Source organism: Arctopsyche grandis, chromosome 6 (genome assembly GCF_051622035.1).
Source record: "Arctopsyche grandis isolate Sample6627 chromosome 6, ASM5162203v2, whole genome shotgun sequence".
Taxonomy (NCBI): Eukaryota; Metazoa; Arthropoda; class Insecta; order Trichoptera; family Hydropsychidae; genus Arctopsyche; species Arctopsyche grandis.
This window is the reverse complement of record NC_135360.1, coordinates 8,286,484-8,310,431: the sequence shown is the minus strand read 5'-3', so window position 1 is coordinate 8,310,431 and position 23,948 is coordinate 8,286,484. Positions and strand designations below refer to the sequence as shown.

The following is a 23,948-nucleotide window of genomic DNA, read 5'->3' as shown; positions in this document are numbered from 1 at the left end:
GGTCGAGGTACAAGAAAACACGCAGGCAGGTTCCAGGTCTTTATTGCTGCTCGTCCGGTGGAGGTCAGGATCCGAATGCCACCGTTCGAGAGCGCACCATACTTATAAATATTCAGCGCTCAGCGCATGCACGTTATGACCCGTATAGTCATTGGTCAAGGAGTCGGGTGTAGCCATTGGCCGCAACGCCCGACTCCACCATTGGTCGGCGTCACCATGACGTCACCGGTCTACGGGGCGTCTCTCTATGTAACGTTACATAACCCCCTTCTTAAGAGAGATCGTCCCGATCGACCCATTAATTTACACTTAAACAATTACAAAATAGTTACATACAATTACAGTTGATATTCGACGGCCTTATACCTTGCGAGTCTATCCAGGTGCACCACCATTAATCGGTTTGAGCCGTCGAATTCCCCGCGTATCTAAGTTTGTATCTAAGTTCCCTGCTAACTACGTCACTAAGTTTGGTCACTATGGTGTACGGTCCTTCCCACAGCGATTGCAGCTTTGGTGAAAGCCCTGGAGTCTTGGCAGGGTTGTACAGCCATACTCGGTCACCTGTTTCGTACGCCGGTTCGGTTCTGCGGACGTCGTATCGCGTCTTCATACGGCTATTCTGCATCCGGAGGTGGGCTCTGGCGAACCGATGTACCTTGGCCATGTCTTCGGTCAACTTCGTGGTATATCGGTGTGGATCCTGAGGTTCGCTGTCTGGTGGAGGGCCCCCATATAGTAGGTCCGCCGGCATGCGCAGTTCTCGTCCGTACATCAAGGCTGCTGGTGATGCTCCTGTCGCATCGTGTTGGGCCGCTCTATATGCCATGAGGAAGTGCGGAACCAGCGTGTCCCAGTCGTCCTGCTCGTCGTTGACGAACTTCGTCAAGTGCGCCCGCATGGTTCGATTGAGTCGCTCGACCATTCCATCGGACTGAGGTCGGTATGGTGTTGTTCTCGTTTTGTGTACGCCCAGCCGGTCCAGTGCCTGACGGAACAACTTCGACTCGAAGTTTCGTCCCTGGTCAGAGTGCAGCTCGTTCGGGACGCCTAGCCGCGTGAACACTTGTTCTACCAGGGCGTCTGCTACGGTCTCTGCCTCCTGGTTTGGTAGTGGAATCGCTTCCGGCCACTTCGTGAAGTAGTCCATGGCCACCAGTATGTATCGGTTTCCTCGTTCGGTGGCCGGGAGTGGACCCAGAATGTCGACTGCCATTCGTTGTAGTGGCGTCCCCGAAAGGTACGGTTGAAGTGCCCCGCGATTCCTTCGGTGTGGTCCGTTGTGGGCCCCGCACTGTGCGCATCGTTCGCACCACTGGGTGACGTCGATTCGACACGTCGGCCAGTAATATTTTTGGCGCACGTTTCGGTACGTTTTATTGATACCGAAGTGGCCCCCCGTGGGCGCGTTGTGCATCTCCCACATGATTTCGGGTATCTTCTCAGTCGGCACCACCAGCTGCTTTGTGTGACGTGTTCCCGCGGTGTTCTCCCATCTCCGGTACAGCTTACCGCCTTCCACCTCCAATGCGTCCCATTGGGTCCACAGTATTTTAAGTTCCTGCTCCTCAGCAGATACTGTTTCCCACGGTGGTCTCGTTCCGGCGTTCTTCCACTCGACAATTTTGTCGATCGTCGAGTTTGTCATCTCGTTGGGCAAGATCCCTACGAGGGCAACTCGTGCTTCCGGTTCTGCGGGTTCTACTGGTTCCGTTCGGGCCGAGTCGTTTTCTTGATCGGTTGTCTCTGCGCGTGAGCATTTGGGACACTCTTCCGTACACGGCCTTCGCGATAGTGCGTCCGCGTTCCCGTGCTTTATCCCCGGTCGATGAATGATGGTCACGTTGTACTGGCCCAGAATTTCCAGCCACCTCGCCAACTGGCCCTCCGGTCTTTTGAAGTTCTTCAGCCACGTTAACGCTGAGTGGTCGGTTCGTAACGTGAACTTCGAGCCCGATAGGTAGTGGTGGAAGTGTTGAATGGCTTTAATTGCCGCCAATAGTTCTTTTCGGGTCACGCAATAGTTTTGTTCGGGTTTGTTCATTGTCCGGCTGAAATACCCGATCACTTTCTCCACCCCCCCTTGAACTTGAGACAAAACTGCACCGATGCTATGTTGACTGGCATCGGTGTCCAACACATATCGCTCTCCCGGCTGGGGATACGACATAATTGGCGTGGTAGTCAGCGCTTCTTTCAACTTTTCGAACGCTTGTTCGCACGTCGGTGTCCACTTGAACTCGCGCCCTTTTTCCGTTAGCTGATGGAGTGGTTTCGCGATCTCGGCGAAATTGCGCACAAATTTTCGGTAGTACGTGGCCAGTCCCAGGAAGCTGCGCATTTGGGTTTGTGTTTTCGGAGTCGTCCAGTCCCGCACGGTTTGGACTTTCTTCGGATCTGTCGAAATTCCTTCGGCTGACACTCGGTGTCCCAGAAATTCGACCTCGCGGCAGCACAATCGACACTTGTCTGCATTCAATTTAAGGCCGGCTGCCTGTATCCGTTCAAACACATTGTTTAAATGCACCAAGTGTTCGTCGTAAGTTTTGCTGTGCACGATAATGTCGTCTAGATACACGAGGACATTGCTTATGTCACCGACCACTTTTGTCATTAACCGTACGAACGTCGCTGGCGCGTTACACAACCCGAATGGCATCACTTTGAACTGAAACAGACCGAACTCTGTTACGAACGCTGTCTTCTCGCGGTCTTCCGGGGCGACCGGTACCTGCCAGAATCCGCTCTGCAGATCCAGTGTGCTGAAGTAGCTCGCTCCGTTCAACTGGTCGAAAGTGTCGTCGATCCTCGGGATGGGGTGTGAGTCTATTTTGGTGACGGTGTTCAGTTTCCGGTAGTCCACGCACATCCTTAGCGACCCGTCCTTTTTGGCGACCGGAACTACCGGTGACGCCCACGGCCCGTGCCCCGGTTCTATCGCGCCCTGCTTCAGTAAGTCGTCGATCATAGCGCGTACTTCCTCTTTCCGTGCTAGCGGTATCCTTCTCGGCGGCTGTTTCGTCGGCTTCGCGTCTCCCACGTCGATGGTGTGGACCGCCTTGGTGGTCCTTCCTTGGTCCTTCTCGTCCCGGGCGAACGCTTTCTGATTTTCCCGAATCATGGTCTCGAGGCGCCGTTTCTCTTCTGGCAGAATATCGGCCCTCTCGAGTAACGCCGTGATCTTCGGGTGGGGTACTTCCCCGCGGATGCTCTTGACAGCAGGTGCGTTTTTCTTCCCTTTCTCGCGTTGCACGCCCCTGATGATACACTTCTCCTCTCCGCCCAACTCGAACGTAGCTCGGACATGTCTCAGTGCGTCCAGTCCCAACAATATGGGATCCTGGATATCCGCCACCGCTACGTTCCACGGAAACTTTTCGCCCTGCAGATTAAGGGTCACCCGTATCCATCGGTGGATCTTGATGGTTTGGCCCGCCGCTTGCCGCGCTCTGCTGTAATGGCCCTTCACGACGGTGTAATCTTTAGGAGAGATCTTCGCGAACAGTTCCGGGTTGATCACCGTGATGCACGCCCCGGTGTCCCCCACCATTCGACACGGCACGCCTCCGATCTCTCCTTTCACGACAAACGAGCCGGCCGTGCCGCTGCCGTCCAGTTTGTTCACTTCGGGTGTTTTGCGTGCACCGGTGATCGGTCTGACCCGTAACAGGCCGATCACTGCTCGTTTCCCGAAGCCGCCTCCTCCTCGTCGTCTTCATCCTCGTCGTTCGTTGGCTCCAGCTTCCGGACCCTCTTCTTGCGGCACAACCGGCTAATGTGTCCCGTTTGTCCGCAGTTCCAACACGTTGGAGTAGTAGTGGCTGGTCGCGCTGTCTGGTCCGATGACACCCATCGTGGGGGTCGCACGGCCGGTCGAGATGGTCTGAACGCTCCCGCGTCGGGACGTACTGTTCTCGACGTTGGTTGTGCCGACCGTTGTTCCTTCGCTTCGAAGATGACGGCTTGTCGTGTTGCGTCGGCTCTGGTTATCACGTCCGCTGTAGTCGGGGTGATCCGGAGCGCGCCAAGTTTGGCCCGTAGACTGGGGTACGTGAAGGAGTTCGCCGCTATGCACACGGTCATGCGTTCGACTGCTTCGGCGTTCGTGTGGACGCCCTCCAGCATGTCTTCGCAGAGGGCTCGTATCGCGTCTACGTGGTCCGCGGCTGGTTCTTCCGCACTCCATCTTCTCTGTTCCGCTGCCGCATGGCATGCAATCGGTGTGCCCTGTCGTCTGAAACGTTGTGCCAGCTCTTCCGTCAATTCGTCGTAGCTCAGCGTCGATGGCAGCTGACTGGCGAAAATGGCGGCCGCACCTCGGAGTTGGCAGCACAGTCGGTCCTCCAGGTTCGTCGTCTCCTTGTTCAGCCGTGCAGCAAACTCGAAGTGGTTGAGGAAGTCCTTCCACCGTTCAGTACCGTCGAACGTGGTGTAGTCGTACCGGTGGGAATGTTGCCGCACCCCGTACGTGTCTCGCTGTGTGGTCCGCCTGTTCTCGTAACATACCTCTGATCTCCTCGGTGGTTCTGGATGTACGTCGGCTTTCGGCTGCGTTGGTGTCGCAGACTTCTCCCAGGACTGCAAAAACGTAGCGAAGGTGTTTTGCAGGGACTGGACCTGCTCTTGGCAGCTCGCCATTCCCTGGCTTAGCTCCTTGTAGCTCGGCTCCGGTGTCCTTGGCACCCGGCTCCTCGACACCCGGCTCCTCTGCTCCTCCCGTCTCCGTCCTCCGTTGCTCAGCTCCCCAGGGCTTTGTTCTCGATTCGGCTCCATTTCTTCCGGCAGCGATGAAGACCCCGAATCCGCACCTTTGTGGCTCCTTGTCTCAACCATGTAGATCCCACTTCTGACACCAGTGAAGAGTATTCAAAGGTAAGTGGAGTCAGGTCGAGGTACAAGAAAACACGCAGGCAGGTTCCAGGTCTTTATTGCTGCTCGTCCGGTGGAGGTCAGGATCCGAATGCCACCGTTCGAGAGCGCACCATACTTATAAATATTCAGCGCTCAGCGCATGCACGTTATGACCCGTATAGTCATTGGTCAAGGAGTCGGGTGTAGCCATTGGCCGCAACGCCCGACTCCACCATTGGTCGGCGTCACCATGACGTCACCGGTCTACGGGGCGTCTCTCTATGTAACGTTACAGTATAATCATTATAAACACATATTTTTTTTAATTTTACGAACCTACTCTTCAATATATAGCTCTAAACATAGAATTTGCAAAATCTGCACGGTGTTAATAATTCGCTGTCATGGGACTGTATATGTGAAATTCATAAATAAAAAATACAAAATATTGAAAGAAAAACGTTAATAACTTACACCAGTTCGAGATATTCGAATATTAATCCAATGGAAAAAATATTTTAAATCGGAGATGGATTCTAATAGAATTTCAGAGTCCGAGTCATGTTTTTTTAACAGCTCTACAGCCTTGAAATTTATTTATCATCAATCGCAATGCGAATAACCATCAAACTTTGCTCTATGTACGACCATAAAGCAAAGTTACATATATTGTTGTCATGGCAACAAATTACAAACCTAAAAATCATACCATACTATTTCTTACGAATAATCCTCACTTTCTTTGGAAATGCCCCTTTTTTCTAACAAATTTTCACCCAAAAGAATTCCAGCAAGGAAGTTCGACAGCAATATCGTGAATAGAGAGCTGGGGCCCGAGTTTGCAACACGTGAACTAGGACTTGAGATTCCATCTATCAAATTGAATTTGTCCAAGCAGGAGATAGCATTCGATGATGGAAACTGGGTTGCAGGTATAATTTTTATTTTAAAAATTACAATAAAAATCTTTAAAACTGAACTTAACGAAAATTTAACTTGTTAGAGGCATCAAACTCGTCAGGAAAAGACAGTGCCAAGATAAGGAAACTAGTTAAAACTTTGGAAGAAGAAAACAATCTTTTGAAATTAAAATTTGAAATACTGCTCGACATGCTCACACAGACAACGGCAGAGTCGCAGCTGCAGTTGAAAGAAATCGAACAATTAAAACAACAAATAAAAGGGACAAATAGAGCAAAAGCATAAAACAACTTTGCATTTCCAACACATAAATGTTTTTATTTATATCTAACTATATACTATAAATGTAAATATGTATGTACATAAAATAAATGAAAACTTAAAACCGTTTCAAACGTTTAGATATATCATTACAAATGTTAGTATAAAACATTCAACATAAACATAAAAAAAAAACACATTTAATACTTATTATCGAAAAAATTGATCGAGATTCACCAATGTTGTTTCATAAACTAACAGTTACAAAAAAGTTTCCATTTTACATTACATACAAAAAATCATAATTTTTTTCAATGGAGTCAACTCCCTCTGGACGCACATTATAATTAGATTTTTATTTTACAAACGCAAATAATATTGAGTCAACTGTATCACTTTAAATCACAAATCACTCCAAACGAGGACATTTGGTCCTCGTATGACCTTCTTCTCGACAATTTCCACATCTTTTTTTAGCCCTTACACCCGGAACCCTATCACCTTGATTCGAAGCTGGGCTTTGGCCTCGGCCTCGGCCTCTGCCTCTGCCTCGTCCTCGTCCTCGTCCTCGTCCTCTACCTCGCCCTCTGCCTCTTCCACCTTAAAAATCAATTTTAATATGAAGTAAACCAAAAATAAAAGATACTAATGTGAATTCCGAGATACTAACGAGGCGTCCCGAATGTTGAAGCGGGAGGAGAACCCCATGCGGTTTCATCAATTGGCGTATCTTCAGCCCATTGGAAAAAACTACATCTATTCGCTATTGTATTCGAACAGCCGTAAAATGAACGACCTTTATTAGGACCTTCTTTAAAAACGGCCAATCTAAATAAAACGGAAAAGCGTTATTTATACCAGATCATAGTTGATATGTGAAGAACATTTAATTGCATCGGTACCTTTTACCGGGCAGATTACAGTGACAGTTAGGAGAATTCGTGTCGTTGGAAGCACCAAAGTTTCCCGAAGCATCTCCCCAAAGTGTGTTCATATTGGAATTAGTTATGTTAGTATTTTGATTATTGCTATCCCACGCCGAATTGGTTGCGAATTGTTGCGTTGGGAATGGTTGCGGATTGCTCCACGAGCTATTTTGTCTGTTGTCGGAAGTATTAGTGTTGCCCTCTTCAGGCGTAGCCCATAAAAAGAAGTTGCATCCTCCATTTTCTTTAGGTTTTGGGCATTTGTAAAATTGTCGCCCTAAAATAGTACACTTAAATATATATAAAAATGTTCACATATATCGAAAGTAACATATTAAATGTAATAAAACAGAACAAACCCATATTCGGAGATGCTTTTCGAACAGTCAATAACATCGCCAAATCTCCACAGTTGCAGACTACATCATTCTCTCCATTTTGCGACATATTAGCATTCGGAGTTGGGCGATTTTGTGTCGTAGGCATATTCAATTGTCTGTTTGTATTTGAAACGTTTGGAGGCGGACAATTTTGTGTCGAAGGCATAACTGGACATTGGTTTACCGAGTTACTATTATTCGTTCCGCTATACCAAGTTCTTCCTGTTGCGTTGCCGCCGCGGTTTGAACTATCATTCTGCGTAAAATTACCGATATCTGCAGACGATTGGATGGGATTGATCACATTGTTTCTGAATATCGTTCTTTCAGAGACGTTTGTAGTGTTCATAGATCTACCAATTCCGCTATCCACTGTAGTATTCGACACTTGAGAAGGCGCAGTAGTTCTATTTATATTGAGCAGTTGAAGAAATTGATGATCGCAACCACCGATGCAACCGACATATGGAGATGGACACTGAATTTCCAACATTCTATTCTTCCAGACAAATTCCAATTTGAACGTTGTTGGACCGCACTGAAAGCACATAATATTTTAATGATAATGTAGATAACATTCGCCATTCTGTGTTTTGAGACCGATTCGACCATGTTGGTGGGTACCACTTAACTTCCTGGCCGTCTTATTAAACAGCATGCATTAAGGGCGAAAGCACACTGAGTGGTATGGTACGTCACGTCCTTCGGCTCACCGTTGTGATCGTTTCAAAGTGATACGAATCCGGGTGCAGTTACACGTGCAGAATGCATATGTTTGGGAGCTTGCACATCTATATGCAACCGAGATCAGACAAATTTCTCTTATATTTCTTCAAATATGGGATTAACCGTTATCGATCAGTCAAGCAAACACTACAGGGGGTGATTTTTGTGACTATGTACCATGTATATGGGCTAGCGGCGCTGCGTTTTGGCATGTTTAAAAGTATCTAAAAAAAAAACACATACAACTCAGTGTGTTTTCGCCCTCAGAAGGAGTGCCAAATGGGATATAAAGATACGGTATTTCCTACAGACATGTTTGTTGATTATTTTATGACTGAGGGCCAATTACCTTGGTAGATACGCAGAATTCATTGAAAAATAAAAATATATCTGATTACCACTGAGTGTGTTTTCGCCCTAAAGCACACCATCATTTCATTCCTTTCGCCCCCTATAGTAGTAAAATAAAATCGTATTGAATAATACTTACAATATCGCAAGTCTCATCGGTGACTCGAACTTTATCTACCAAAGACGGGAGCCAAATTGCATTCTTGCACTGCGGAAAACCCATACAACTTACGAAGAAACTTTGATTATCCTTTTTAGTGCGGAGATTCATATCAGCTCTACACTTGCTACATTTCATCACTAGAAAAAAAATCACGAATACTGGCAATGATTCATTGAATTTCAATACACATTTAATATACAAAAAATGATAATACATACCGGTGCAATTTACAATCGTAGTTGGTGTGTCGCTATTTCGAGGTGTTTGATTGAATCGTTCGCTCAAAGCCTGATCTATCTTTTGAGCCTCTTGCGTTACTGTTATATACACACTCCTATAATTGGCTACCTATCAAATAAGAATGAGCGTTGAATAAAAAGGATTGCTTTACTTAAATTAGCATTTGCCTTAATGTGTCAAAAAAATCCACTAGCCACTGTGCTGGACACCAAGCGTCCAGTTAAAAATGTGTGTTTTAAGTTAAAATAATGCAAAATCTTTGAGTCTGATTATTGCAACTAGCTATAAAAATCATTTTCCATGTTTTAAACATCGAATAATATAAAATAATGTATTATGAGCATTTATAAGAATTGTAAATAGGTTTTTGAGCTCTTTTTCCTATTGTGCTGTACATTAACATTAGAATAATATAATACTATGATTACTAACCAAATAAAATAAAATTGTAAAATAGAAAATGATCAGTAGATCAGTAGCTATTAAAATAGATATAAGATGTATTGTGTACTGAATTCTCCCTCTTTCTCTGTGAGACACGTATACAAGAGGTTTCCCGCGAAAATAATTATTTCTGTTGATATTGATCATTGTTTTTATTTCGTAATGAATTAATTCGAATCATAGAGGTTTTAATGAGGGGTGCATAAAATATGAAGACCCTGCATTCAGTATATTTGGAGAAATAGAATAAAATATAAGTCCTGGTCACTCGCTGTCCATCACAGTGCGGCAAGTGTTGATATATAATACCTGCTGTTGCAAAACTTCTAATGGTTGTTTACGACCTTCGCATATATCTTTCAAGTCTGATTCAAGACCTGCTCGAAGGTGCGGCTTAGAGAAACTAAGACCCATAGCATCGTAACCTTCGACAAGTCCCATTCCTAATAAGCCAGGAACGAAGTGGATATTATCGGCTAAAGCTACATATGAGCGATTTTTTATAGTTTCAATGTGATCTGCATGAGTTGCATCAGTGCCTGGAATTTTTTTTTAATATAATTTCATAGGGAAAATGTAATAAAACATATTGAGAAATACATAGATGCAAACCTATTCCGTGTTTTTCCATTAAACTGATAAGATCTGCTTCCGTTAGTAGATTCGGAGCTGAAGTTTGTCCCGGAACGATATTTATGGCAGTAGGAGCAAATGTTTGACCTGTCTTTTAACACAAAACAAAACAATATTAATAATAAAAATATAGGATTATTATATTTTGTAGTGAAAAATTAAAACCTCATATATATGAATTTCTTTTCCAGACCATTTTTCATACGGATATACATCTAAATAATTTCTAACTAAGATCATCAGACCGCTGGCTGAAAACTTTTCACCGGCTACGTCTATATCTACGATGGTTTCGTGACCTTCAGCGTCTTTTTGGCAGCAAGCTAGGAATGATCTCACAATCAATTCATACACCCGTTTTTCATTTCCAGACAAGTCTATAAAAGTCCCACAATTGATTAAATTGTCTTTCGACTGAAGTATTTTTTACTAACGATACAATAGCTGTTAACTTACTAGTTACATGCTTGGTTGGATGAATTGGAGGATGGGCTTGATCGCTCTTCTTCCCCTGTCTCGGTGTCGGTCCACCCTCGTTTAAAATCCTCTGAGCGAAAGAACCCCACTCGGGATTTTCCGTTTGAAGTCCAACCAAATTACCGAGATTGAGTTCTTTAGGATATATGTTCGTTTCAGTTCTCGGATAGCTTATGATACCTTGGGTGTATAGCTTCTCGGCTATCTTCATAGTTTCTTTAGCGGTGATATGAAGCTTGCGTGAACCGATCTTTTCCATTTCCTACGTATGCAAATATATTTATAGCGTTAAAATTATTTTTTCAAGAAAATGTAGTGACATTTTGAAGAGTGTACGTACAATAGTATCGAGCGGTAGTGGCCGCCACTTTGATTTCGGTTTACTTTTGACATTGTCAACATTAGCCAGTGGATTTTCATTGCAAATATCATGGAAAGCTATACAAGCTTGTTCGTCAAATAAGCGATTGCGCTTCCATGAAAATTCCACAGTGAGTTCATTCAACGTGTGCGTTACTAAAAAATTCGTTGAAATGATTCTAATTATTTACATATGTCAATGCAGAGAGATGTAATAAGAATAGAGGGGCCCTTACGAATAAATAATTGTTGTCAATTTTACACGGTACGTCTCTATAAATACGCTACATCGCACGAAATACAATCGGATCAATTTACATATAAAAATGTATCCCATGTTGTTTATTGTGTGTTTTTGAATGTATTGTGCAATTTTTACCGATGCTTACCCATCTTGCGAGTAATATAAACAAACAGAGAAGTTTTATCGGACTTACGTCGAGCACCAAGCGTCGAATACGACTGATGCTTAAATTATTTAGATCTGTCCGTGGACATAATGTCACTTGACACCAATATAACACCTAAAGCCACTTCTATTAATATTACATGTCTCTGTTTCAATGTATATAAATTAAAAACATCGACACTTTACCTATTAATTTCCAAAAACTTTCAGAGACGAAGCTTTCCACAGCACGGTATCGCTCGACGACAAACCCTAACGTAGGAAATTGACAAGAGCCGTAACTGACTAGATTACCGGCTAATTTTTCCGGGAATACTTTTTGTAATCGCAAAGTTTGAAACCTTGTAAATGCAGCACCTACATAGAAAAATAAAAAATATATTGAAATAATTAATAAAAAATTTAATTACAAAAACTAGAGTGCAATATAACCAATTCGCAGATCTAACTCCTGTCGCACATCTACAGCATCACTGACATTTTTATTAGGCGCTGCGAGATTTTGCAATGCTCGGTTTACAGACGGTCCCGTTATTTCTGAGAACTTTGCTCTATAAACTTGTAGATTCGGTTTAATTGCAGTGCAAACTTGTATAATTTCAAACCCTATATTCTCTCCTTCTCTATCGCAATCGGTCCATATTATAAGGCCTTCACAATTTTTTACTTCCCGTTCCAAAGTTTGCTAGAGTAATAAATTTAAATATATAATACATAAATATTATTAAATTTTTTACTAAATACTTATTAACAATACTCACTTTTATTTTCATATAATCTTTGGGGCAAGTTTTTGCAAGGGGAGCGTCGAACAATGATAGAGGATTGCATGATTGCCAATTTGTGTACGCACCGACAAACGCGAATGTCAACAAATGGCCTGATACAGATGTCATTATCATGTTGCATTTTTGGCCGAATACTTGCGTTTCGAATTCGTATATTTTATTATACGGCGAATATCCTTCCCTCTGAAACGATAGTTCATATTGCATGACAGTGTATTGTGAAGGTTAGGGTTATGTTAAATGCGACTCACTCTTCGAGATGTTCCTTTAGAAAGATGTCCGGCGATGCTTTTGGCCGCGTCATTCTTCTCGGCAACTGACAGCAGCTTCATGCTGCGACTCAACAGGAGGCTGCGCCCCCGCGCCTCCGCCCCCAAACCCCGCCAGACCCCAGATAGACTCCTAAACATCAGCCGGATCCATAACAGCTTTCGCGCTCATCACATTTGACTTTCACAATAACACCACAATATATAACCATATCCGTATCAATTTCATTGTACAAAAGTATTGATTAAAAAACCTCTTGTCAAAATTAAACTATGTAAAAGCTATATTTAAATCTGAATCAAATATTGCAATAATAATAATTCTTAATTGAAGCAATTTTACTCAAAAACACGTAGATTTTTTTTCCATGATGAACATAACAAATGAATTTTTAATTTGTAAACAATACAAAATAAAGTCTTCTGTATTACTTCGGTTCGGTGATTATTGGTTACAAACATAGAAGTAGAATGCATAGAATGGTCATTGTTAACAAAAGTACCATCTAAAAGCGAGCCATCGAAGAGAGAGACGGAAAGTCAGAAGAGAGACAAGAGAGAGAGAGAGACGGAGTTTAGCACACAATGAACAAAATCAGAGTTTTTGTAGCAACATTTTTGAAGGCTGAGAGCGATTCAATGCATTCTACTTCTATGGTTACAAACCACTCGCTCAAAAGTCACTAAAATATCTATAATGAAACATGTGTCAGCTGAAAAGTCCATCATACTAACGAGAACTCGAGTGCCAAATATTCCGTATTCGCGATTTTCATGGCAAAAATTGTCTTTTAGGCGATCGTGATGTCACTAATAATCCAATTACCATATTTGAAGGCTAAAAAATTATATCTTTCTATCGATTAATAGAAAAAAAGGACACTGTTGTGAACACACGGTTTTTCAATAATATACTTCTTTACTGATAAAAAAATCTATAAAACATTGATTTATTAGACTTGATTAGTTACTTAAGTCTGGATAACAAATAGTTTAGTTTAAAAAAAAAACCTTTTCCAAATATTCATAGTATTCGCAGTGAGATTTTGATTAGAATCATCTCGATCAGTTCAGTGATCTTTGAACTACAAATCAATTTATTATTAAGATTCATGTACATTCATTGGAAATATAAATCCTACAATAGAATATATTAGAAATAGAATGATTTCAGTTTATCGATGCTAAAATTATTATTACTCCACGCGATTTCCATCTGTATTTGTTTTAATAAAGCATGAATAACTAATCAATAAATTGAACAATTTAAGTACATAATACACATTTAACAATTATGCAAGTACAACTACGTAACAAAATCGATACTTGAGTGTAACAATGAAGCGTATTACACAAAGAGAACGCAAACCCTTAAGACCAAACCAGTCTATCTTCTGAAAATCAATAACTTTTGTCATGCTCCACACAGAAAACCCTACCTGCTGTCAAATACTCAATGAAAAATCTGTTTATACACAATCGTCCCGTTTCTGGACCTTTGAATAATTCAGTATTTATGTTGTAACACACAAAATACTTGTCAACATGACTCAGTTGCTTGCAAGCGGAAAGGCAAAAATCAAAAGCAGCGCCGTAGCCATACGGTTCTCCAAGTTCCTCTTTGTATTCGACCTTCGTCAGGGAGCAATACTAATTGCAGTGCAAAATATTGTAAGTATCAAACAAAATGTATAATTTCATCCCTCAACTTACTATATATTCATTGGATTTAAATTTATTTTATTCAGGCAATATCAGGATGCACTTTGATAATGCTACTAGTAGGCATAGCTCATGCTTTAGAAACCATGAATATGTTGAACGCCGACATGGAGGACAATGCTGAACGTGAAGGAACCTTTTTAATAAACGACGATGATCTAACTCTGCTTCATGATGGCCATTTGGAGATCACCAACAACCAGAAAAAGTTCAGAGTCGCCTATCATCTTGCAATAAGTATTACTAAGATATAATTCTCATTTTGTAATGTAAAATACTATAGAATATTCATAGATAATTTTCAACTTTTCAGTGATGGTATTCTTCTTGTATAGCAGCTTGGTCGGCACGACTATATATTTGATATTTTGCATCGGCTTATTCTATGGTGCGGCTAAAAAGAAAAAGGAATACATCCTGCCGTGGATTATGTACGCGATATTTTCAGTTTTCATGCTGATCGGTGCTCTGCTAGTTGGAGAGAATAGCGAAACCTTGACTAGGATTTGTGGCGGACACAATTTATACAGTAACATTCACTCAATATATCATAGATTTTTTTATTTACATTAATGATGAGAGGCTAAGTGTTTTTATCTGTGGTTCTTTTAGGATTTGGATGTTCGGTTTTGGTCATGGGACACGTTTATTGCATCATAACCGTCGCAAGTTATGTCTACGAGCTGAATCAGATGGACGCCAATAGGAAAAGGTCCGAGTCTATGCTCCAGTCTAATATAGACATAAGCGACAAACATGTCCTCATCACTAAAAACATCAAAATACCGTACAATGATTACTCGGCTAGTGCTGCTGAAGCGCATCACGTTTAAGATATCCTTCCATGTTCCTTTGAATCTCAATATTGTATGCCTAAATTTTCTTGTGAATAAATTCATATTTAAATGTTGCTTTCAAAGATATCTGTATCAAGCTTTGCATGGGTCCAATTTTTTTTATATTTTGACTTTGAATGATTTATGCATTTGTTTTCACCCCTTATAATTTGATTTTATAAAGCACCGTGATTCATTATATAGAAGAATTTGGTAGATTAAATTGCACGGCACTTTACGGTATAAAAACGATTGCGTATTATCTATTCTATGTAGTATTTTCCTCATCGTGACCTGTACGTAATCTGATACCGAGCAGTAGTTTGGTGCATAATAGGCAGAATGAAGACTTATTTGATCTATTATTTTATTTTGGGCTTAAGCTTGGTCCTGCAGTCGGCTGAGAATTCCACTATTAAATCACATTAGAAAATTAGGATGAAACAGAGTTACTATAAAAATGACCCGAGCAAAATATATTGTATTATAAATTCTATAATGAAAGTGTTATGTAATTGTAATTGCAAAATTCAATTTTATATAAATTATGTCTTTATTGCAACAAATTAACAATTTTTTTTTCAATAATTTCATCATATATTTAATCGAAAATGGGTTTTAATGTTTATAACAAGATGTTTTTTCCTTTAAAGAAATATGAATTACATACATATAAAAGTATTATTTTTCAGTATTAAAAATTGAATAATAATTAAAGAATTTGATTTATCGCCGATATTGCTGCATTTCATATATGATTTCAATTAATAAATTTATGTAATATTAACTTGTTTGTATAGTGATTAATAACTTGAATGATCATTGGAATGAGACTTTTTCGAACATAAAAATTGCGGCTTCAAATTAATAATCAAAGATTCTGATATTAAAATAGTACATAATATATTTAATAAAACAAGATGTTGCTTGATTTACTGACAATATTATGTGTATACAATAAGAATTGTATTTATTATATCAGTAAATTGTTGACTTAATGAATACATACTAAATAGAATTACTAACAATAAAATATATTTTATCAAATTAATTAAATTAAAAAAAAATAATATCAAAATTTTGAAAATTTTCTCTCCGTTGTAACCAATGACTAAAATTTAATGAAACGATATTATAAATCTAAAAAAACGATTGATATTATTCATATCAACCCTGTGCTTTTTGATTAGAAATATTCTAATTAAGGCAATGTATTTTGAAAAAATACACAAAATTAATGAATGTGAATAAAATTATGATTGAAAACCGTTCGTTTTATATAAAAAAAATTAAAACACTACGTGTATATCAAAATAATTTTATATAAAAATGAGGAATATGTATTCGTATATTAAGAGTTTGTAAAACTGTTGTTAAATGGAAAGGGTGTGTGATATAAAAAGTATATTTTTATTCTAATAATAAGGCCTGTATTATCCTTGATCACTTTTCTTAAAAAAAAAATTGTTCCAATTTCATATATGAAATCATATTACATATTTTTTCTTAATTTACATAAACAGTATATAAATATTACATAAAATTATTAATTTAATTTTATGGACTAATGATGAAACTCAATATAAATATTTCTTTTTACATATAATAAAATTCCAAATCGTATAACAATAAATTTTCGAATACAAATCAAACCTACTTATCCACCATACGTATAAAAATTAATGATTTATTTCCGTATTCGTGCTAACATACCTATTTTGCGAAAAAACCACACCAAGTCAATGTTTAGTCTTCAAATTTTATGGAAACTTACTCGATAAGATTTGATATATGTATTATACTATACTTGATCATTTACACATAACATTTTAACAAAAATAATCATTTATTGAAGCATCGTTATCATTAAATGTATTGTGAAAGTTTTTGAAATAGATTAATTTCCTTTGGATAAATGTTAAACTGTTCAATCAATTTCAATGTAGACAAATTTCATCAAGTGACGATTAAAAGCTTAGTGATTAGTTTACAAAAATGTAATCACTTTTTGAGGAGCTTGTGTATAATATAAATTAAAATAAAAAACATTTGAGAAATTGCTGCCTTTTATATCTTACATATATACACATAATAGATGTAAAACGAAACGAGATATGCCTCATAATAATTTGAGCATAAATATGTTTTCATTAAATTCCAATATGAATTCAATTCAACTAAAATTAAAATGGAAGTTGATTTTTTATACTGGAAAAAAAAAATCAAGCATATTTGTCACTTGTATAAAATACGAAAAACCATTTTGTGAGTAGGGGGTCAAGTTTGACATGTAATCATTCAACAAATTGGTCTCAAACCATTGTGTTTTTGATGTCTGTGGTCTGTTACATTTTACAATAATATAACAATTGAAACTCAATAAATTTATTAGCAACAAATAAGTTAATGTCTATCATCAGTCATCTCGAGGAACTGGTCGCAAACCTCCCTCCAGCTATCACCTTTACTTGTGAATGTATATTTATAATAAGATCCATCAGCGCATATCACTGGAAATAAATAAAAAAAATCATAATTTTAAATAAAACAACAGGTACAACATTTATAAGAGAGCGAAAAGCGTACCAATAATAGAAGAATCGTCGGCGCCAAAGGCACATATGCACGGAGGTCCGTTTGGTATCGTAAATTTACAGAAACTCCAATAACTAGAAAAATATTTCTGAAGGAATGAAGCGTTCGCCAATGTCGACTGCTTGTTCAATTTCGGATCTTCCAAGCTGAATATGTGAACGGTACCGTGGTCAGAAGCTACACAAAGACTCGTGCCCAAGTGGTTGAAGTTTATACAATATATTGTGGCCTAAAAACACACAAAGTCATCATTATTTCAATGCATTTATTTAGCAACTTAACCTGCATAATAATTAGAAGCCATATGCATACATTCATTCACAATCTACACATATTTTAATTTCCAAGCATATTTTTCTGAATAACTTCTATTATATTTTTAGCCAGCAGCATAGATTGCCAGTTGCCGGGTTCGATCTCGCAGGTTGACCTCGATTGAAAAGAATTTATTCCGAGTATTATCTGTAGTGCTGCTGGTCAGACTACAGATTTACCCAAATGTATGTAAAAATTTTTGAGTTTACCCAAAATGTATGTCACCACTATTTGAATATGATTTATAATCTATAAATGTATAATATATACAAATTTAATACTGTATTAAAAGTGGATTCGAGGATTATCTCCCGCCTTAAGTGCAGTCGGGGGGCTAACAATGGAGACCCCTGAATTTAATAAGTAGTCGGTAACGGCATTCGGTCACTTCCCGCTAGAGTTCTCAGAACTAAGAGCGGCATCTCCGCCAGTTCCGCATAATCCGGACGAGCGTGAGACGGTGCGTGCCTGAAGACCGTGAGACCATACGTGACTAAACAATAGGTAAACAAACGTGTCGAGGAAGATGCAGTGAGCAACCTGCCCTTTATAAGCAGGTACTTAGGCCATATCAGAGTCATTCTGGCGCGAATCTCCTTAATCACCCAATAAATGCTGTGAAGCGACTTTGGCCTTTCATTTGGATCCTCCATTGTTCCCTACTTTGGCCATATTGCCAAGAAGAATGTGGAGAGTCTAGAGACGCAGGTAGTCACCAGAACACTAGAGGGAAGGCGAGCGAAAGGACGGTCTTTCATAAGATGGTCAGATCAAATTAAAGAACTAATGCGATCGTTATCAACTTGGCACAATACCGAGAAGAGTGGAGGCGGATATCAGATAATTGAAAAGACCTCGAGCAAATAAGAAAGAAGAATTGTTATACATGATTAACACAAGTGACCATCAGTGTCCACATGGCTCATGCATTAATTCTGTTTCCTTTTAGTCAAAATACGACAGTGTACAGTTTTGACATTAAAAATTTGTGCCGAGATATATTATTGTTCAATTGTTGTAAATGCTTTGTAAAAAGGTTCGGCAAACCTTTAACAATGCATTTACAACATTTGAACAATAAACGGCCCCCTCAGGGTCCGGGCTTTACTCATCATTCTACCTTGAGGCACAGCCATACAAATAATAACATCGAGCCTGCAGGAACTTCCGAAAGCATGATAACATCACTCAACCAATATATAAAACAGCGCGGAAGACTCAAACGGCAGTTCCACCGAAATCGGCAACCAGCCCTCTTCGCTGCGAATACTCTGTACTTACAAAAGCATGCATACTGAACATATACATATAAATATCCTTTTAGCACTCCATTTACGAAGGTCCATACCCCACTTCACGGAGAAGATGAGCACGATAGGATCGTGTATTGCCGTTGCAGCTTTTTTTGAGGAGTGCTGGATGGACCTGCATAAGCAGAATGATCCTCACTACTGTCTACATCTTACTTTTGCTTTACTACTGCATTTGATAATTTCACAAATGCTATCAACAAAACACTAAACTAGTAAACACCTCACTGGCATTTCAAATAGCACTATATGAATTTCATCAACAATTGAATACCTGATGTGAACCTCTACGAAGTTCGGCAACCTTGTCACCCGTCGTAGTATCGAATACTCTAATCAAAGTCCCCTTTTCGCTGGCGGTTGCCAGACGCGTGCCGAGAATACTGAGGGCCATGCAACTTAAAGCGGCCTCGTGTGCCGCTATATCCATACAATCTCTTTCTATATTGGCCAGGTCGACCAGCTAAAATGAACACAACAATTGTAACAAACCATAGAACAGCAGTTCGATTAGGATACATATGTTGTATTATATCCACCTGAACGTGTCCCGTCTTTCTGCCGGGAAAGGCCAATATCGAATTACTACTGTTGGGACACAGCACGCACAACCCTCTCGGATTTGGACTAGTTTCAAAAACGTGAAGCTGTTGTGGAGCAACGGTGAATGTGTAAACTTTAATAACGCCTTCTGCAATGGAAAAAATTCAAAATGAATAAAACATTCGGACGATGCCGTGTGTTGCGTGTGTTCGGATTTGAAACGTTACCTAAAACGACAACGATCTTGTCTCTGCGTAATTTCACCGCTTTGACGGGTGCATTAAAATCTAAAGATATAGCCGGGGCTTTTTTCAGGTCGTCCCAAATCATTACGTGATTGGGCGGACACGCCGGTCGATTTCCTCCGCCCACGAGAGCCATGTAGTTACAGCGGAAGAGCATTTCCACGTACGATAAGCCGCCATCGGCGAACTCTTGTCTCTCTTTCAGTTTTAGGGGATCACAGTTAAATACTCGGAAGCCATCTTCGGTTGCGCAAGCAAAGCAGCCTAATCAAAAAGAATGAACATTATTACAGCCATTTTGAATTCATGGTAGATATGTACATACAATATTCCAAGAAATAAAAAAAATACGGTAAATGTCGGTTATGTGTATTAATTATGAGGAAATTATATAGTATGAACAACAATGTACAGTTTTTATAAGCAAAATTTAACATTTTTCGACGCTCATAAGCTGTATGCGGTTCTGCAAAAAATATCTAATATCTATGTGAACAATACATTGTCAATTGGAACTTTTTAGCAGTGCCGTAATCAGGACTGGCCGTATGTGAGGGTATGTGGCACCCCTAGGCAAATTGGATTTCAGCACCCCCCCCTTCCCCTCCTCATTTTTTTTAAACAATAAATTTTATAAAGGTTACATGTTGAAGAAAAATATACTACGAAAAAAAACATGAAATTAAAATTAATTTTTATTCAAAATAGGCACGTTTTATGTTTAATCTAATATATAATTTCGAAAGAGACTTTGTATGTATGTTTGTTTGGGTCGTAGATTCCGTGACGTTCAATTTAATAAAAAAAACCAAATGAATATTAAAATAAATTAAAATACCATAAAACTATTCAAATAAATTTAATAAAATGTTGACTATTAGATTGACCATGTTTAAGCGGGTTATTTATTTATTTATTCTAAACAGACCATTTATATTATATTATAAATATTGAGCGAAGCTGGGTAAAAACACTAGTATATAATATTAACAAAAATTAATAAAATAAAATTTGCAATAGGAGCATGTTATTGTGGAACATATATTTAAAAATACAAAAAATTTCATTTATAAACACAAAAAGATTTGAAATAGAAGTGTATATGGCTTTTGCTGATGCAAGAATTGATTAAAAATTATCAATATTCTATACTTACAATATTTTGCTAAGCGTCACGTTTCAGCATTATTTTTATTGTTATTATTTTCAGCATAAGTTATTTAATTAAAATACAATACTTACGACAGTTTATTGTTATATTCATGATATTTGACTGTCGATTTCTTGCGTTCCTCGTATATTATAGTCAGTATTATTCCTTCGGGTAGAGAATACTCATAGAGAATCAACTTTTGATTACAACTGAGCATAAAAAGTACCCCACATAATAATTAAGCAAATATAAAGACCCAAAAATATGTGCTGTAAGGGGTTTAATATTGTTATCGAACTTATTCGTGCATTATTATTTCGCAAATCGCCTTTAGATTTATTTCATCATTACTAAACAATTAGCTCGTAGAAATTAATCTGGATATTTTTAATCCAAATTTTCTAAAGATCAAACCTATCTATGTACATACATACATACATAGATCACTTTCTCACATCCAATAACGATAGATTCACCACATTTCATTACAATACAACACTTGAGCCCATTTTCGAAATAAAATGTATAAATATACAAGCATTATTTGTTTAATGGTGCAAGATATCTCTACAAATGCAAAAGTTTTACATTACACAAGGAGATGGGGAGGGGGGGGGGGAAGGTTTGTGTAGTTTTCGTACAATGCAAAAGCAAATATTAATAATACAGATCTTTCTATCAAAACAACATCCCATTATCGTTTTGATTAATTAATTATAATCAAATAATACATTACGGCTCATATGTAATTACCCATTATAAATATATAACAAAAACAAATAATCTTGTACTTGAACAAACATTTTGAAAAAATTTCATCTGTCATTATATTTGAATACATATAGGCGATCAACTTTCATATTATAATTAATTTTCTCACATCTCTAATTACACATCGTATGAAAAAAACAATGATATTGTATAATGTACATTATGAACGGCATATTTAGTGGGTTTAACATAAACACAAAGTCGATAAGCTTATTAATATTGTGTGGCGCCTATATAAAGAATTTTCGATTGGAACAATATCAACCGATGAACATTCGAGCCAAGTAGGTATAAATAGAAAATATAGATGAATGGAAGGTACGGAAGATTGTGGTGATTGCACGATTCGGTTGTTCGGATTGCGTGTGGGTTTTGATTAGAGGTGAGGAGATATGTAGAGTGGTGTGGTGTGGTGTGATGCGTTACCATGGTCTTGGTTGAATCCGGCGTAGAGCAGGCCGTTGCCGTAGGGGTTTGGCGACCGGAGGTACATCGGGACGGCGGCGGAGGCCTACTCTCCCTGCCGGTCACCTGTCACCTGTCAAGTGTCAGCTGTCAAACGTCGCCTGTCGGCCGCCACTAGCGAGTGTGCGATCTGTCAGTGGACATGCACGCGGAACTCACCGCCGGCCACAAATCCACTGCAGCTGTCACCGTCGACAACACTACTTTTCGCCACACCACCCCATCTTTAATATATGCAACTAGTGTTGTGCCCGTTGATTTCGGTAATTGGATTATTAGTCACATCGCGCTGGTCACAAAGACAATTTGTGCCATTAAAACTGCGAATGCGGAATATTTGGCACTAGAGTTTTCGTTAGTATGATGGACTTTTCGGCTGCCAGATGTTCCGTTATAGAGATTTCAGTGACTTTTGGGGGAGCGCTTGGGGGAGCGTGAAGGTGTTCTTCACCACCAGTCCGCCATGTGTTATAGACAGGTTCGTCTGTGTTCGGTATTAAATACAGCTATATGTTGGATATGGTATTTATTTTGATGTAACAACGTATACACGAGTATGATTAATAGTTGGCAAAAGTATGTCGTTCAGCGGTCTCTGGATATGGTAGAGTGTCGCTGGCTCGGCATTCGGCTATGTTCAGAAGGTCTCTGGTCTGCTGCTGTGGGTCGACTGGCGTTGTTTGGGTTGGACCTCCTTTTATAGTGTTTCTGGGCATCACGTGACCCGTGGTGGCTGTTGTTGATGCGTATGCGAGCAATGTGTTTTTGTCGATGGGGTAGAATTTTCTGGAATGATTGGCACCGTTCCGCTCGATGTAATTTAATGGCTGCGGTGTGCTTCGACCGGTTTGTTTCCGCTCGACTGGTAGGGGTGGAGCTTTCTGGAAGGTTTCGGCACCGTTCCGCTTGAGTTTAGTTTAATGGCTGCAGGTGTGTTTCGACTGGTTTGTTTCCGCTCGACTGGTAGGGGTGGAGCTTTCTAGAAGGTTTCGATACCGTTCCGCTTGAGTTTAGTTTTTTTTTTTTTTTTTTTTTTCCGGCGGGGGGAAATCTTCTAGAAGACACCACCGACGTGTTTAATTCCGGTGGTAGTGTGGGATTTTTACCCACTAAAACCCCCCTCCTCTTCAGCTACCACCCGGCTACTAATTAAGTATTGCTCAAGGGTGGCAGCCAGAATAGTCATCTAGGCTCTCGTCATTTTACAAAGTCCGACTTTTTTTCTCTCGATCGCGTTCTGCCTCTTCTTTCTCCCGCATGATGCATACTGCAAACGTAGTGCATGCTGTCCACGCCGCTGCACTCTCAAGCATAGCAGGAATCATGTTAGTCGTCGTTAATGAGTTAACACCGAGTTCATTTTTTAGATTGGTTCTATGTGCGTTCCATGCTGGACAATCGAATGCAGTGTGTTCAGCATCGTCGTTTTCTGCACTGCAGTGATGACATCCTGGTGTTGCTCTTTTTCCTATCTTGTGCAGATAGCTTCCGAAGCAGCCATGTCCTGTTAAAATCTGAGTTAGGTGAAAGCACAGTTCACCATGTTTTCTCCGGCTCCAAACCCTCAGGTCTCTGATGAGTCGATGCGTCCACCGACCCTTAGTTGACGCATCCCATCGAGTCTGCCACAAAGACATAGTTCTTTCTTTTGAGTCATTTTTTTGCTCCCCTCTGTAGACCGCTTTCCGCTATTCTGCGAGCAGATCGATGGGTGGTATGGCTGTTATTGCGAGGATGGCTGCTTCGGATACCGTGCGATATGCAGCAGCAACTCTTAGCGCACTTCTTCGCTGA

At 39.8% G+C, this 23,948-nt stretch overlaps 4 protein-coding genes across 4 annotated transcripts; 2 read left to right on the top strand and 2 right to left on the bottom strand.

Moving 5' to 3' along the window:
* Window positions 1-5,599: 5,599 nt before the first annotated feature.
* On the top strand, window positions 5,600-6,057 carry Cby (beta catenin antagonist chibby). Its single transcript, XM_077431854.1, has 2 exons — window positions 5,600-5,783; window positions 5,855-6,057. Exons 1-2 carry the CDS (start codon window positions 5,600-5,602, stop codon window positions 6,055-6,057), a joined length of 387 nt encoding a protein of 128 aa, XP_077287980.1.
* A 3-nt stretch (window positions 6,058-6,060) lies between these two features.
* Top3alpha (topoisomerase 3-alpha) lies at window positions 6,061-12,405 on the bottom strand. Its single transcript, XM_077432684.1, has 15 exons — window positions 12,182-12,405; window positions 11,904-12,113; window positions 11,575-11,827; window positions 11,329-11,499; window positions 10,714-10,889; window positions 10,353-10,635; window positions 10,062-10,273; window positions 9,876-9,987; window positions 9,573-9,802; window positions 8,798-8,927; window positions 8,556-8,716; window positions 7,319-7,877; window positions 6,936-7,236; window positions 6,704-6,861; window positions 6,061-6,633 (listed from the first exon to the last, which is right to left on the bottom strand). Exons 1-15 carry the CDS (start codon window positions 12,338-12,340, stop codon window positions 6,443-6,445), a joined length of 3,306 nt encoding a protein of 1,101 aa, XP_077288810.1. The 5' UTR covers window positions 12,341-12,405; the 3' UTR covers window positions 6,061-6,442.
* A 1,176-nt stretch (window positions 12,406-13,581) lies between these two features.
* Window positions 13,582-15,801, top strand: Fie (Fire exit). The gene is made up of 4 exons (XM_077432713.1): window positions 13,582-13,870; window positions 13,948-14,158; window positions 14,235-14,450; window positions 14,534-15,801. Exons 1-4 carry the CDS (start codon window positions 13,745-13,747, stop codon window positions 14,752-14,754), a joined length of 774 nt encoding a protein of 257 aa, XP_077288839.1. The 5' UTR covers window positions 13,582-13,744; the 3' UTR covers window positions 14,755-15,801.
* On the bottom strand, window positions 15,296-22,677 carry LOC143913104 (WD repeat domain phosphoinositide-interacting protein 3). Its single transcript, XM_077432706.1, has 6 exons — window positions 22,116-22,677; window positions 19,748-20,029; window positions 19,517-19,668; window positions 19,252-19,440; window positions 17,344-17,581; window positions 15,296-17,267 (listed from the first exon to the last, which is right to left on the bottom strand). Exons 1-6 carry the CDS (start codon window positions 22,180-22,182, stop codon window positions 17,161-17,163), a joined length of 1,035 nt encoding a protein of 344 aa, XP_077288832.1. The 5' UTR covers window positions 22,183-22,677; the 3' UTR covers window positions 15,296-17,160.
* Between the last annotated feature and the right edge of the window lie 1,271 nt (window positions 22,678-23,948).

Bases quoted from the DNA above. Each gene is read 5' to 3' on its own strand.
- Cby (XM_077431854.1), top strand. From the start codon at position 5,600: ATGCCCCTTTTTTCTAACAAATTTTCACCCAAAAGAATTCCAGCAAGG. The intron at 5,784-5,854 runs GTATAATTTTTA...TTAACTTGTTAG, and splicing joins TGATGGAAACTGGGTTGCAG to AGGCATCAAACTCGTCAGGA.
- Fie (XM_077432713.1), top strand. From the start codon at position 13,745: ATGACTCAGTTGCTTGCAAGCGGAAAGGCAAAAATCAAAAGCAGCGCC. The intron at 13,871-13,947 runs GTAAGTATCAAA...TATTTTATTCAG, and splicing joins TAATTGCAGTGCAAAATATT to GCAATATCAGGATGCACTTT. The intron at 14,451-14,533 runs GTAACATTCACT...TGGTTCTTTTAG, and splicing joins TGGCGGACACAATTTATACA to GATTTGGATGTTCGGTTTTG.
- LOC143913104 (XM_077432706.1), bottom strand. From the start codon at position 22,182: ATGTACCTCCGGTCGCCAAACCCCTACGGCAACGGCCTGCTCTACGCC. The intron at 19,669-19,747 runs GTAACGTTTCAA...TTTCCATTGCAG, and splicing joins CAAGATCGTTGTCGTTTTAG to AAGGCGTTATTAAAGTTTAC. The intron at 17,582-19,251 runs GTATTCAATTGT...GTGTGTTTTTAG, and splicing joins TTCGTAGAGGTTCACATCAG to GCCACAATATATTGTATAAA.
- Top3alpha (XM_077432684.1), bottom strand. From the start codon at position 12,340: ATGTTTAGGAGTCTATCTGGGGTCTGGCGGGGTTTGGGGGCGGAGGCG. The intron at 11,828-11,903 runs GTGAGTATTGTT...TTATTACTCTAG, and splicing joins AAGATTATATGAAAATAAAA to CAAACTTTGGAACGGGAAGT. The intron at 6,862-6,935 runs GTACCGATGCAA...CGTTTTATTTAG, and splicing joins TGTAATCTGCCCGGTAAAAG to ATTGGCCGTTTTTAAAGAAG.